Source organism: Durio zibethinus, chromosome 12, assembly GCF_047325235.1.
Source record: "Durio zibethinus cultivar Kanyao isolate XHJ-2024 chromosome 12, ASM4732523v1, whole genome shotgun sequence".
Lineage (NCBI taxonomy): Eukaryota > Viridiplantae > Streptophyta > Magnoliopsida > Malvales > Malvaceae > Durio > Durio zibethinus.
Genome location: NC_143173.1, coordinates 759,588 through 774,310, shown reverse-complemented (window position 1 = coordinate 774,310; position 14,723 = coordinate 759,588). Strand labels below are relative to the sequence as shown.

The 14,723-nt window shown below is 32.4% G+C and overlaps 2 protein-coding genes and 1 pseudogene across 5 annotated transcripts; 2 read left to right on the top strand and 1 right to left on the bottom strand.

The window, feature by feature from the left end:
• Nucleotides 1–978: 978 nt before the first annotated feature.
• LOC111296286 (ADP-glucose phosphorylase-like) lies at nucleotides 979–2,514 on the bottom strand (annotated as a pseudogene). Its single transcript, XR_016326243.1, has 2 exons — nucleotides 2,249–2,514; nucleotides 979–1,531 (listed from the first exon to the last, which is right to left on the bottom strand). The product of XR_016326243.1 is annotated as an ADP-glucose phosphorylase-like (transcript).
• Nucleotides 2,515–5,307: 2,793 nt separating this feature from the next.
• Nucleotides 5,308–11,688, top strand: LOC111296059 (casein kinase 1-like protein HD16). 3 transcript variants are annotated; one of them, XM_022890084.2, is made up of 17 exons: nucleotides 5,308–5,688; nucleotides 6,459–6,916; nucleotides 7,424–7,549; nucleotides 7,637–7,710; nucleotides 7,822–7,891; nucleotides 7,973–8,028; nucleotides 8,135–8,206; nucleotides 8,305–8,399; nucleotides 8,604–8,670; nucleotides 8,751–8,880; nucleotides 8,969–9,187; nucleotides 9,277–9,407; nucleotides 9,920–10,094; nucleotides 10,193–10,283; nucleotides 10,716–10,873; nucleotides 10,979–11,167; nucleotides 11,371–11,688. In XM_022890084.2, exons 2-17 carry the CDS (start codon nucleotides 6,509–6,511, stop codon nucleotides 11,428–11,430), a joined length of 2,121 nt encoding a protein of 706 aa, XP_022745819.2. In that variant the 5' UTR covers nucleotides 5,308–5,688; nucleotides 6,459–6,508; the 3' UTR covers nucleotides 11,431–11,688. The 3 variants fall into 3 exon arrangements, with proteins under 3 accessions (XP_022745819.2, XP_022745817.2, XP_022745818.2); XM_022890082.2 differs by having other exon boundaries at nucleotides 6,456–6,916; XM_022890083.2 differs by having other exon boundaries at nucleotides 5,308–6,329; nucleotides 6,456–6,916.
• A 1,081-nt stretch (nucleotides 11,689–12,769) lies between these two features.
• On the top strand, nucleotides 12,770–14,504 carry LOC111297125 (putative H/ACA ribonucleoprotein complex subunit 1-like protein 1). The gene is made up of 4 exons (XM_022891745.2): nucleotides 12,770–12,993; nucleotides 13,364–13,512; nucleotides 13,690–13,805; nucleotides 14,151–14,504. Exons 1-4 carry the CDS (start codon nucleotides 12,849–12,851, stop codon nucleotides 14,320–14,322), a joined length of 582 nt encoding a protein of 193 aa, XP_022747480.2. The 5' UTR covers nucleotides 12,770–12,848; the 3' UTR covers nucleotides 14,323–14,504.
• The last annotated feature ends 219 nt before the right edge of the window (nucleotides 14,505–14,723 follow it).

Sequence of the window (14,723 nt, the reverse complement as noted above, 5' to 3'; positions counted from 1 at the left end):
TTTAATTTTAAATTTATTTTTTTATTATTTTTAAATATTATTTTAACAAAAATTTTAATATATTTAAATAAATTTATATGTAAAATAATTATTTTATTTTATAAAATTTTAAAATTATATATAAAAACTAATAAAAATATATAATTCGATTTTTTAAATCTCAATGCCAAATTTGATCCGAATTTCATATATATATATATATTTAATATTCAAATTTAATATAAATCGAATAAAAAAAAAAGATTCGAATACTATTTTTTTGAATTTTTATTCTCACCCTTAATATGGAATAACAAATTTATAAGTTTCTAATTTAACAAAGTCATTTTTTTGTTGTTTAAAGCATTAACATGATGAGAAATAAAGTGCAAATAAAGTTTTATGTAGTTCTGTATAGCATTATTAAAAGAGTGAATGAATAAAGAAGATAAGCATTGCATGCATTAATGTCTGTGCTTTAAATTTTAACCCATTCTAAACTCAGGCAGCCCCTACTCTCTGGAAAGGGATGCTTAAGTGAATCTAGTTGTAGCCACACGACTTTCACATAACACTATGGACAATCTCTTATTTGCCTACATGCCCTCAATAGTCAATAGGGATGGCAAGTTGACAATAAAGTATTATCTGTTTCGATTCGAAAATATGATGATTTTATCTTACAAAAGATATTTCACAAGAATAAATTTAGACTTATGCATATATATATATATAATGACAGATTTTCACAATCTCTGATGTGAGATCAGTTGTCAAATCTTACTAAAGTCCAAGGTTCAAGTGTGGAAAATATGAAATATCTCAAATAAGTGGTAACAGCCTCATGAGATTGAGGGATGACGCAAGGCTTAAGAAAGAAATATGCTCTCAAATTCAGGCCCCATGAAGGAGCCTTTTGAAGTAAAAAAGGGTAACAAGCAAGGATGGCTAGCTGCATTGGATCCCTTCAGGCTTTCAAGAAAACATGGAACAGAATAGTAAAAGATGGTAAATTGTTGCCATTTCACACAAATGGACCTCCTTTAACTTTTGGTAATTCTCTGCATAATTACATCATTGAACAGTTCCTTGCATTTAGACAGAAATTAAAAAGTGACCGAGGATGCTGCTAACACATGGGGAACTTCCCATGTGCAAAATCTTCAGTGACAGTTCTCAACCTTTCCTTGGCACACAAACCATAATGAATATGATCCACCAATTCCAGAATACAAATAGGTAAATCAGAAAGAAAACTACTGCAGGCCCAAACAGGTTCAAAAGAGATTTCAACTCATGAAAAATGTTGATTTTTCTTATTCAAATATGATTTTACATTAGCAGATGATGTTAATCTGTTTAGTAGCATCATCTCCAGTTCCAAGTTCAAAACCTCCTTTGCAACTATCTGTAAAAACCAGTGACTGTGAGGTAACTCTAAGTCAGTAACCTGAAGTGGTGAAGTATGAATCATGAAATTGAATGGAGGGTTATTCAACAGCAAAGACATTTTTCTAAGGATGAGCTTTAGCATGCCACCAAGATCAACTGCCTGCATAAATTTGAATCAAACAGACTATAAGTCACTCGACTTTGAAAAGGTAGGGAAATACATGAAAAATTAGAATGCAATGCTAATCTGTTTATTATTTTGGTTATGAACAAACATCCTAACATTTTAGCACATATAGAAGCAGAAATTTCTTTTAGAAATTCTTTCAACTACTCCATCTGACAGCTCAAAATATCCCTGCTCTTGTATTCAACATCATCTCTAAAATATGAGATGCATTTCAGCTGACATTAAAACCGAATTCCTTTACCCCATTCAAATTTGTATCACTTGCGTTTATACGATCTTGTACAAGCCTACGAGTAATATGGAAAAATAGTCATGATTGTGTTGCACTCATATAACATGTCTATGTCTCCTTATAGATTCCCGATCTCCTTTGCAGGTTTAAAGGCCAAAATGGTATCATGAAACTAGTATTGCTGAAGACCAAAGCAAAGCCACTAAAAAGGCCGCTTGGTTCACTAAATACCAAGAAATAACACTCACAAAGATTCCAACAATTATTTGATGTTTAATGCCTTCTTTTCTTGTGGTTTTATTTCCATTTTGAATCAGTGACAATGAGAGTTCATACAATAAATTTTCTAGCATTGTAATCTTCACCATAAGTATCAAATCGAACAATCTAAGTTATGACAGGTTAAACCATATAAGAATAATACAACTTTCAAAAAAAAAAAAAAACCAACTTACCTTTTCATTGTCTAGTTCATCAAGATGAGAAGAATGATATTGGGGAGTTATCCATATCTCAAAAGGAAATGAAACAGCAAATGGAGCAATTGAAATGAAATGGCTGGTTTCATTGATCAAGAGGTCCTTTGAATGAACCTCCTAAAATACATCTTCATACTGTCAAGATGAATAGAAATACTGGGAGGAACAATTGGAAGAGACAGCATCTGACTGTGACAGTAACTCATTGAAGCTCCAGCTGAAGATCCATGGTTCTTCAACGCCTAAAACTGAACGAAGCGTTAAATCAAAGTCAAATGAAGTTGCACTAACAATCCACAAGCATGCCAAACTAACACAAAAAAAAAAAAAGGGAAGCTTTTCTTTCACCAAAATAAAAACGTTTTTTTTTTCCCTTACCTGAACTTGTTTGCTGGAATCAAACCCTTTAATCTGCTCAATCCTCCTCTTATAAACAATCAATCAGACTCGGATCAAAATCCGACAAATGAACCGAGTGAACCAGAGTTTCAATCACCCATCATGAAACCCAAAACCAGGTACGACCCGACTCCACCCACCAATTCGCCGCTTGATTCGCCATTTTAGCCAATTGGGTACCCGAGATTCCTGCTCAAAGCTGGATACAAGTTATCGATGACCCGGAGGTTTCAATTCGGGTCGGTCTGGACCTGGAATATCTCAGGTGCGCACGGTGCTTATTGCCGATGTAGAATGTGCACGAGGAAGAATCATGGTTACGATTTTCTGGAGATTTGGATTTGAAATCGGAGGGGCGTTAGGATTGCGCCTGAGAGATTATGACCCATAGGTAATTACCGGGTCTATTCGGAGTTCGGGGCTCCGAGTTGGTGGTAGAGTTGCCATGAACTTTGACTTCAATTTTTTTTTCTTTGTCTATTTTTAATTGTAAAAATAAATAACAAAGTTGAATTTTTATCTTTAGGCCATGTTTGGTTTGTCCAATAACAAATCACTTTAAGTTTTTTCTAAAAAAATTATTATACATCATAAATAAAAAATTTAAATTATGATATTAAAATATTAAAATTTATTTTTTAAATACTTTTTACTAAGAATATACAAAAAAAATTCTTTAATTTTATTGATGAAGTTCAAAAGCTCTACCATATTATATAATTTTATTTTTTAAATTATAAAATAAATTCAACATATCAAAATAATATATGTACAAGTTGGTAATTTTTTCATATAAATTAATAACAATTCACTAACTTTATCCAATTAATGTAATTTTTAATGAAATAATACATTATGAGTTGTTAAATTTACTATTAATATAATAATAATAATAATCAAATACATGTGAGGGAAATAAATTTCTTTTTCTTTTAACTAAACTGAGATTTCCCAAATTTAAAGTTGAAATCCAAAGGAATTTCTAGTTTGGGTTTTAATTTTTTTTTATGTACAAATATTGTTAAATTAATTAATAAATTCCACCAAAAATGATGTTATGTAACTTTAAAGAATATATGAATATGTACCCTATCAAGTACAAATATAGGTGAAGATTTAAGGGAAAATTTCATTAATATTTCATCAAGAAAGCTACTTGTATTTTATTTTTTTATTTTTTTAATTTTCACGTAAAAGGGATAACATTGAAAAAAAAATTGCATTCCATTTGGTATTTTATGTTCTAGCATGTGATAAATGTTGATTTTATTCATTCTTTGGTTAAAATTTTGGAATAATTAATAAAGAAATGTTAAATGTGAAAAACATATTTAATAAACATTTGAAAATAAAAAGGTCATGGCTAAAGTTATATAATAGAAGGAGTAGGAGACTTGAATTTTAATGAATTTAATGAATAATAATTATCCTTTATCAAAATTAGAAACTTAATATTAACGAGTATGTAACAAGAAAGTTTTAAAAATTTAAATTTTAACACGTGTAAATTTAATATAATTTTAAATTAAATTATTTAATTATATATCATAATATATTTTTAAAATTATCGATGCTATTTTCTATTCTCTTTAATCATTTTTATGATTTCCTTGTAAATAATAAGAATCTAATTTTTTTTATTTAATTTGTCACCATTAATATTTGTTTTACTTTTCTAATAAAAAGTTAAATTCCTTGTTTATAATTGTCAAAGACTCCTTTAGACTATTTTATAATAAAAAGCTACAATATAGTGATATTATCAATTTATTATTATTCTCAAATGGCAACTAAAGAAGAAAAAACAAAATGAGTGGTTGCCAAACCTACCCACATGGCAAAGGGGGAGTCCATGTAATTTGAATCATCCACATTGGCATTTTGGTCAATCAACAAAACTCAAATGTCAACCATAAATTTAAATAATTATATTTTATCATAAAAATTATAACAAAATTAAGTTATATTATATTTTAAATATTGTAAAGTTAGTTAGTTTGAAGAGACCTTTGTAAGTCCACAATACAAAATCCCTTTTGGCTCCTACATTGCCACATTTGCATGTCTCTTAACATACAAATTGTTTTTTATTTTTTCTTTTAGTATTATTTCAATTAAAATAATTTATGCAAAAAAAAAATAAAACCCTTACATATTTAAAAAATAAAATATTTTCATTTTCACTAACAATAAAATTTTTAAATTTTAGGATTAATAAAATTACACGTGTCAATTATGATATAGTAAGAAAATAATTAAATAAATGTAATATGTGACAAATTATTGTATAAGAAATTAAATTTTATTATTTAAAAATTAGACTCAAAATTCAATTTCTCAATATGTTGAAAATCATTTTTAAATTTAAAAAAGTAATTTCTATTCATGTAAATGCAAAAGATATAAAAATTTTAATTAAATATTTATAAACTTGTACTTTTGAAAGTCTTTTTATAAGCATTTTCTTTAAATTTTTTTTTTTTTCACAATTTCCTCTTCCCATGCGCACAAATACAAAACAAATGTATTATTTATTAAAAATAAGAAAAAAAAACATTTAAAAAATCAAAAAAATCATTTTTTTCTTTTTTTAGTTTTTAGATGATTTTTATATGCCATGAACCAACAACAACATCAACATAGAAACACCATCATCACCATTTACATTTCCAGACAAAAATTTTTAGTTTTTAATTATTTTTATTTTTCCTTTTGGTTTGACACTTAAAAGACCCTCAACCAAATCTCTGCCTAAAAAAATTTCATCCTCTCTATCTTCGCTTATATTTCCATTCAATCAATCTCTCAAAAAAAATATTTTTTTCTGTCATTTTTGGCATACTTTCTATCTTTGTTTTATCCCCAATAATCCAAAGACCAAGACTGTCCTTTTGTTTCAAAGTCTTGATTTTTATTTCTGGTTTTCTATATAAGGCCCCAAAAATGAATTTTTGAACATTTCATCAAGGATCTGAGCATGACCCATCAAGTTTGTTTTTTTTTTGGATAATTGATCTGTGAGTTGTTTTTTTTAAGCCTGTTTGATGATCGGTTTTACTTTTGATTATTTATTTTTGATGAAAAATTGAATGATCAGATTGGATGATTGTTTGGTTACTTAGAATCTGGTTTAACCCGATTGTAAAATGGAAAGTTTTTATGTAAAGTTTTGATTTTTTTTCTGTCTTTTAAATCATTTTTTGGGGTATGAAATATGAATATTGTTGATTGAGCTTTGTTGTTTTGTTTCATAGATTTAATGATCTCAAAAAATTGTTGCTTTTTTTCTTTTTGTAAATTATTGACGTTTATTTTGTTTGATATTGAAATGACTGATTCTGATGATCTTTGAAGTTTGAATTTTTTGATCAAATATGAAATGAACTCACACAGATTTTTGTATGTTTTTAGCTACATTTGCTTTATGGCTAGTTAGTTCTTGGCAAAAATATATTACTTTTTGAAGGGTATTTGCTAAAATTGTCTCTTTGGTTTAACCTCTTTGAGATAGCTACTTTTGTAGATGATTATAGGAAGAATTGTTTGTTTCCTCATGTTGATAATTTACTCACTGATTGTGTTATTATTGTTTATAATTTGATATCTGGTAATGCGGTGAGAGATAAAGCTTATGTAAATCTTGGTTATTTTCGCAAGGGTATGTTAAAAAAAGTTCAATATTTAGTTATTGATTATATGAGCTTTCCAAATGTGTGGTGTCTTGCTTATGACATGTGTTTATTAGTTTCTATATTGGTAAAGTTGGTTACTTTTTCGGTTACAGAAGATCTGGAGGGGCGAGGAAATTAAGTGGAATGTGAATTGCATGGGGTGAGGATGCCAGAATTGCGAAGTGGAGCCCGAAGATCGAAACGCCTTGATGAACTTCAGCCTCCTCCTCAACCGGTTGATCAAGCACAGAATTGGGTACTGCCTGCCCAAAACAGAACCAGGAGGAGAGTTGGCGGAAGAGGGAGGGGTAATGCTGCAGCTGTAGCCAAAGGGCCCTCAACGGTGGTACCCACAAGGCCAACAGCTGCTGGTAGAGGCCGGGGCATTAGGTTGATAGATTTAGACCCTGAGCCTTGTAAGGTTCTTCCTGAGGCTGCACCTCTGGCTGCCGCTGAACCTGCTTTCAACCGAGTAGAGGTAGTGGCAGATAGACATATTGCGATGGAGGGTGGGAGTGCTGATAAAATAGTGGGAGTTGAAGAAGAAGCTAGCACAACCCCAGTGCCTGAAAGGGTAGCTCCATGTTACTTACTATATATTTCCTTTTTTGTTGAATATGTTTATTTGTTACTTAAATCTTCCATATTATGTTGCTTATTGTGGGACACCTCACTTTTGGCAAGAAAACTGGCCGAATACAATTTTTTTTTCCAGTATGCTGTCTTCAACTAAGAGCTAACTATATTACTAATGCAATTTCACAATTATTGGTTTCTTCATTTCAACATTTCAAATCGGCTTCAAACTATTTAGATAATCATTTTGATTTTGATTTTGCAAGAAAGTGAGGATGTTTTACTGCATCAAGTCACAGGTGTTTCAATATATGTTCGGTCACCTATCTTTTAATCTTAAATTTCTTACTAACTAAAACAGTCCTAGTTATTTAGGGTGTTTCAGTATATGTTTGGTCACCTGTATTTTATTCTTCAATTTCTTACTAACTAAAACATTCCTAGTTATTTACTTGTCACTTCAACGAAGCTTTGGACTGAACACTGCTTTTGTTACTTGTTGCAGGTACAAGTGGGTAATTCTCCTGCATATAAGATAGAAAGAAGATTGGGTAAGGGTGGTTTTGGTCAAGTTTATGTTGGCCGAAGGACAAGCGGTGGTACTGATAAAATTGGAGCAGATGCAATTGAGGTATGTCTGAGAAACTCATGCCCATGTTTAAGGGTTTTAGAGGTCAAACCACTTGGGATGTAATGTCGTGAGATTTTTTCATCACAGGTAGCCTTGAAGTTTGAGCACCGAAACAGTAAAGGTTGCAATTATGGTCCACCTTATGAGTGGCAAGTGTACAAGTATGGCATTTTTAATCATAAAATTTTGTGCCAAGCTTTTGTTTCTACACATTTTACTGCAGTGTCTAAATTCTCGCTTTTTTCTTTTTAATGTCCCCACGAAATGAAAAGTACCCTAAACGGGTGCTATGGGATTCCTTCAGTGCACTACAAGGGTCGCCAGGGAGATTTCTACATTCTGGTGAGTTTTGATTTTGAGTTCCTTAGCGTCTTAACTCCCAAATTACTTAAGTATCTTAAAGAATATTAATGAATATTTCAGGTGATGGATATGCTTGGTCCTAGTCTATGGGATGTTTGGAATTCTCTAGGACAATCGTAAGAAATAGATTCCTTCTCTTTTCTCTCTGTTGTACCCACACAAGGCATGTCTACTTGTATCTACTCTATTCTTTCAGCTTTGTAACATGTTGTAGTATGATAGGATGTCACCCAATATGGCTGCCTGCATTGCAGTGGAGGCAATATCAATTCTTGAAAAGCTTCATTTAAAGGGGTAGGTCATATTTTAACTTTCTGCACTTTTTTAAATTCACCCACGTGTTTTGCATAGTTGCAACTGATTTTGATTGTTTATTGTCTGCCTGAAATAAGGTTTGTGCATGGAGATGTGAAGCCTGAGAATTTTTTACTAGGTCGACCTGGATCAGCCGATGAGAAGAGGCTATATCTTATTGATCTTGGTTTAGGTATGTTCTCCTCAATCCTCTCTTCCCTGTTAACTGTATGTCAAGCATGAGCACTTATGGTTAATTGTTATTGTTTTCTTCCTCTTCAGTGGAAGATTTCTATAAGAGATTCTAATTTTTTCTTATGTCTTTTAACTAAGATGGAATAAATGCTATTCACAAGTTGGTATTAATTACTGTCTGCCTCCCATGTTCTTGGATCAGCTTCTAGATGGAAAGATGCACATTCTGGTCAACACGTTGATTATGATCAAAGGCCTGATGTATTCAGGTGCGTAGACTTGTTTCTTTAAATATAACCCGTTACTGCTTATGCTTGGTGTTAATATCTTGGGAAATTTCTTTTGTCAGGGGAACAATTAGGTATGCTAGTGTACATGCACATTTAGGTCGGACTGGAAGTCGTAGGGATGACCTTGAGTCATTGGCCTACACATTGATATTTCTAATAAAAGGACGGTTACCATGGCAGGGTTATCAGGTTTGTTTTGTTGTTTGATTAAGGATTTACCTAATCTAATTTACTTCCTTCTTTTTAACGATTTGGCTTTTTTTCTGGAACTTCACAGGGGGATAACAAGAGTTTTCTGGTTTGCAAGAAAAAGATGAGCACTTCTCCAGAGTTGATGTGTTGCTTTGGTCCTGCTCCATTTAAGCAGTTCCTTGAAGCTGTTGCAAATATGAAGTTTGATGAGGAGCCCAATTATGCCAAGCTAATATCCTTCTTTGAAAGCCTAATTGAACCATGCACGCCATTGAGACCAATTAGAATTGACGGAGCTCTTAAGGTGGTTGTAATGTCTTTTTTGGCCATTAAATTGGATTGGATAGGATGTTCAATTAAACAGCCTTTCTCTGTTTCCTTTTGTATATATAGGTTGGCCAAAAGCGGGGAAGATTAGTCATTAATTTGGAAGAAGATGAGCAACCTAAGAAAAAAGTACGACTAGGTAGTCCCGCTACTCAGTGGATTTCTGTTTACAATGCACGTCGTCCTATGAAGCAGAGGTAAAGTTGCATTTTGTTGTTAAATTAATATTCATTTCTATTGTTTGTACATGAACTGCTCAAATATTTTGTTTCATCTCCACTCTTGTTGTTTGCAAGTATAACCGAGTGGTATGAATGATCTACATTTGCTATAAGTTATTCAGCAGTGAGTTAATCTCATCATTTCTGCATTTCTTCATCTTTGCAGTAATATCATAGCATATTTGGAGAATACTTTCATAATTGATGTCTCGCTTGTTATGATGGAACCTATATAGTGTCTGGCAAAACTTAAAAGTAAATGACAAAAGACACTTATACTCGTATTGACTGGTTGTTCAAAGTTGAATGTGGTCCATTAAAATTTGATCCCCACTCTTTGATATTTGTTTTGCGGTGCATAAATCTTTGTGTGAAATATGAGATATTCAGCCGTAAGGTTTGAAATTTCTTTTCCATAGACTTTGCTCATCTTCAGGTAGTTCTAAACCGTTGTTCATCCCACCTGTAACTTTTTATCAATCTTGTAGATATCACTACAATGTAGCAGATTTGAGATTACGTCAGCATGTAGATAAGGGTAATGAAGATGGATTGTTTATTAGTTGTGTGGCATCAGCAGCTAATCTCTGGGCCCTGATCATGGATGCGGGAACAGGCTTCTCTTCCCAGGTTTATGAATTGTCAACAGTCTTTCTGCACAAGGTTACCATTCTAAAGCACTAAGTGCTGTCATTTTTCTGCTTGCTTGACCATGCATTTTTTATTTACTCTTTACTTTAATATCAACTGGATTTTATCAGGATTGGATTATGGAGCAGTGGGAAAAGAACTACTATATTAGTTCAATAGCTGGAGCAAATAATGGAAGTTCCTTGGTTGTTATGTCAAAAGGTTGGTGATACCTACTAAATATATTTCCATTTTGATAACTTTGAAACTAGACAAAATTACATATTTAGTAGTGCCATCGAGTTTGCTGAGATCATAGTCATGCATGCTTAAATTCATATATTACAATTTAGTACGGATTCCGGAAGGTAAAGACATTTCCAATTTATGCTCTTTTTCCTGGACCTGCTGCCATGATGCTGCTGCCTTGTACATTCAGAGCTTCATGAGATTAATCATATTATTCATGGGCAAATATGAGTAAGTTTACACTTTGCATGTTCACCTAGAGCTTGTATTCTTGAGTTGCAGAACTTACGTGAAAAAACTGTTCAATTAGGGCTTGTTTTCTGAGATTCTTAATATATCTAAAAAATATAAATTATATTGACCACCTAATTACTGACCTGTTATAAAAATTCTGTGTCTTTGTAGGAACTCCTTACACCCAGCAATCCTACAAAGTGAGCGAATCTTTTCCCTTTAAGTGGATAAACAAGAAGTGGAAAGAAGGTTTTCATGTAACATCAATGACGACTTCTGGGAGTCGATGGGGTGTGGTAATGTCAAGGAACTCTGGATTCTCTGATCAGGTATTCTTTTCTTTTGATCTTTACGGACATCTTCAGTTTTCCACTTCCCTCCTTTTCGAAAGTAGCTTATTATACTTCCTTTTATATTTATTTTGATGATTCAAGGTTGTGGAGCTTGACTTTTTATATCCAAGCGAAGGAATACATCGTCGATGGGAGAGTGGTTACAGAATAACATCTATGGCTGCAACCACAGATCAAGCTGCCTTCATACTGAGCATTCCAAAACGAAAAATGATGGATGAAACTCAGGAAACGCTGCGCACATCTGCCTTTCCAAGCACACATGTAAAGGTGGGTATATCTCTATCTTCGCCATGTTTGCTATCATTTAACACCTATGGCAATGCAATTCAACTTCTTTAAGCATTAGCAGTGGGTGCAAGTTGTTGCTTCTGCTTGGTTTATTCTCTTTTAATAATCTACTCTTACTGCATGCTTGAACGAGTTTTATCTTACGTAATGTTTGCTTGCTGGTGCTGTTGTTCCTGCTGCAGGAAAAATGGGCGAAAAATCTCTACATTGCATCAATTTGTTATGGTCGGACAGTCTGCTAATTCTGGGGTGTACATTGTGGCATAGTCAAATTTTGAAAGCTTTTAAGTATTTTTGATCTTGAATTGAATGTAAAAGGGGGAAAGAAAAGAAAAGAAAAGAAAGAGAAAAAAACAAGAGAGAATTAATAGAATTTAAGAGTTTGAAGTCAAATGCCATGGGCAGCTGTTTGTTAAACCTTAAATTTCATGGTAACAAGTAGTCTTATGCTTTGAATGATCACAAATGACTGCTAGTAAATTGCAAAGTTGTTGTTTAAAGTGGGAAATGTTTCACTTTCTCTCCATCCTCTCCACAGCTCATTGCTGCCATACTTGATTTGTTGAACAGATGAGCAAGATTTATGCCTGAGCCCTGACCATGGAAGGTGCTTTTCAGCCATACTACAAATTCTCCCATAGAATTATTCACTGGGAGTGCTGGAATTTTCCTGTTGCTTGATGGCAACACATTTTCTGAAACCAAGTTGAGCAATGACTATTGAATGAGTTGATTTTGGTCGACCATGTCAGCAGAGAATCACACATTTAATTTTATGATTCAATGAAATGATTAAAAAATAAATCTGGAGTTTAATTCAACTGACATATGTAATTACTCGTATTAAGAGATAATTATTGATGTAATTGAGTCAAATCAAGTCGAAATAACGAAAAATTTGAGCTCAATTTAAAATTTGTTATTTAAAATTCAGTTTGATTTCGATTGAATTTTAATTTTTAAGTTTGTGTTTATTCAATTGAACTCGTTTAATAAAAAATAAGTTCAATTTTTATATTTGATTTTAAGTTTGATTATGTATTTGAACTCGTGTTTGAGTTCGAATTAATATATATTTATACATATAAAAATAATAATTTTTAATTAAAATAATAAAAATATATTAAAATTTAAAAATTTAATTAGAATCATAAGTTATTCGAGTCAAGCATTAAAATATTTAAATTCAATTTACTCGATAAGTTAAATTATTTAAATTCAAATTTAACTTAACAATGATTAAATTGAATTCAAATTTTATCCGAACCAAACCTAAATAATTTATAAGTATTAAGATATTATTTACATTCGTATAAATGATATTTAATAAATTTGAATTCAAATAGAAATGTTACAATATTTTTTATTATTTCAAATAGAAAGATAAAATAACACTACTTAAATGAGAAGGATTTGAGTTGAGAAACCCAATACTTGGGCTTTTGAGTGGTCCAATCTAAGAACAATATTAGGCCTTAAGGCCCATTATAATTTCTATATTGGCAAAAACCAAAGGGGTAGTATAGTAATTTACTCTCCAAAGAAACTTCAAAACCCTACGTCTCTTTGTTGAAGTATATACCCTTCTAAGAAAAACCGTTGAAAGCCTCGGCTCAGAGAGGCAAAACAGAAAAAAAGAAAAAAAAAAAAGGGAAAAACCATGCGGCCACCGAGAGGAGGTGGAGGTTTCAGGGGCGGCAGGGACGGTGGTCGAGGGAGAGGAGGTGGCCGAGGAAGTTTTGGTCGCGGTGGTGGACGTGGCGGCGGTGGGTTCCGTGATGAAGGGCCTCCTGCTGAACTAGTGGGTTAGTTTTTTTTTTGTTTGGAAAGTGAAAGAAATTATAACAGAAACCATTTTTTTCTTTTTATTTATTTATGGTTTTTTCTCTATTTCATTTTGCATTATCTCCCTATTTTATTTCTTTTTGGATACTGAGAAAATGAAATTTAATTATAAAAGAAGTGATTTTGATTCAATTAAAAGCTAAAAAAAATCGTTTTTCGGTATGGGTTTTCTATATTTTCTTTAACAATTACTATTTCTTGCATTATCTCTTTATTTTCAGGTCTTTAAAGAAAAATGCCAATACGAAATAATTTTATTTACATTATATTATGATTTTTTATTAGTAAAAGATATCAACTTGACTTTCATTTTCTTTGTTATTTATGCAGAGGTATCTACATTTCTTCATGCATGTGAAGGTGATGCAGTGACAAAGCTGACCAATGAGAAAATACCCTTCTTTAATGGTAATATCTATCTACAGAACAAGACCCAGATTGGGAAAGTTGATGAAATCTTCGGTCCCATCAATGAATCTGTGAGTTCTATTGCTAGTTTGAAGCATTTTCTGCCTAAATTTTGTACTTTATGTGAGTATGTTTATTTACTTTTCTGCTCGATGAATCTGTGAGTTAAATTGCTAGTTTGAAGCATTGTCTGCCATTAAATTTGTACTTTATGTGAGTTTCTTTGTTTACTTTTCTGCTTGTTGCAGTATTTTTCAATCAAAATGCTGGAAGGTATTGTGGCGACTTCGTATGCCGCGGGTGATAAGTTCTATATTGACCCAAGCAAACTTTTGCCTCTTGCAAAGTTTCTTCCACAACCAAAGTATGTTTGCTGTCCTAATATTCCATGCCTGTCCCAAAATTGCTTTGTTTTGAATTATAGGATTGATAGTTGTCTCCAGGAGTTGTTTTGAGATGATATGCTCTAATATCTTTTATGCTTTGATTAATTTATAAATTTTGATTTGTCATTGGTAGTTCGCTGAAGTTTACATTTTTGGTTTGCTCTTTTTTTCCCCTGATGTTTAACATATATATATATATTTTTCGCATATGTATCGGAATGATTTATCATCATACTCAGGAGTTATCATGCATTCTGTCTATTTAGCTTGAATTTCTCCTATGATTCAGAAAAATTTTAATATCATAATGTGTAATGTTGTAGGGGACAGGCACCTGCTGGTGCAAGAGGTGGTCGAGGAGGAGGCAGAGGTGGCGGTAGAGGTGGTGGCCGTGGAGGTAGTGGATTTCGTGGAAGGGGTGCCCCAAGAGGTGGCAGAGGTGGTCCTAGGGGTGGTGGCCGTGGTGGTGGATTTAGAGGCAGAGGGAGATTTTAGAGTAATAACATTTTCTAACATTACCAATGCCCTTTCCTGCTATACCTTTTGGATACCATGGGCATACAACTTTGAAAATTTGATGCCCAACTTATTTGTGATTTTAGTTTGTTCATTGGAGATATGTTTATTTCATATTTTTGTTTATCCAAAGTGCAATTCCTGGATTTGGTTGCTATCAATTTTGAATGTGATCCATGCTAGATTGTTCTAGGTTTGACATGGTTGTAATCTGTTAATTGCTGTACATGGCCCAGGTTGGCAGAGTTGCACTGCTTGAAATTGTACAATGCTTTGATGACCAGTCATGCCTCAAATTTTGAGTAAATTCTTTGTTACTGTCTCAATGCATGCTTGATGTTCGACTGAAAAAATAGCACACTAAAGCATGATATATGGAA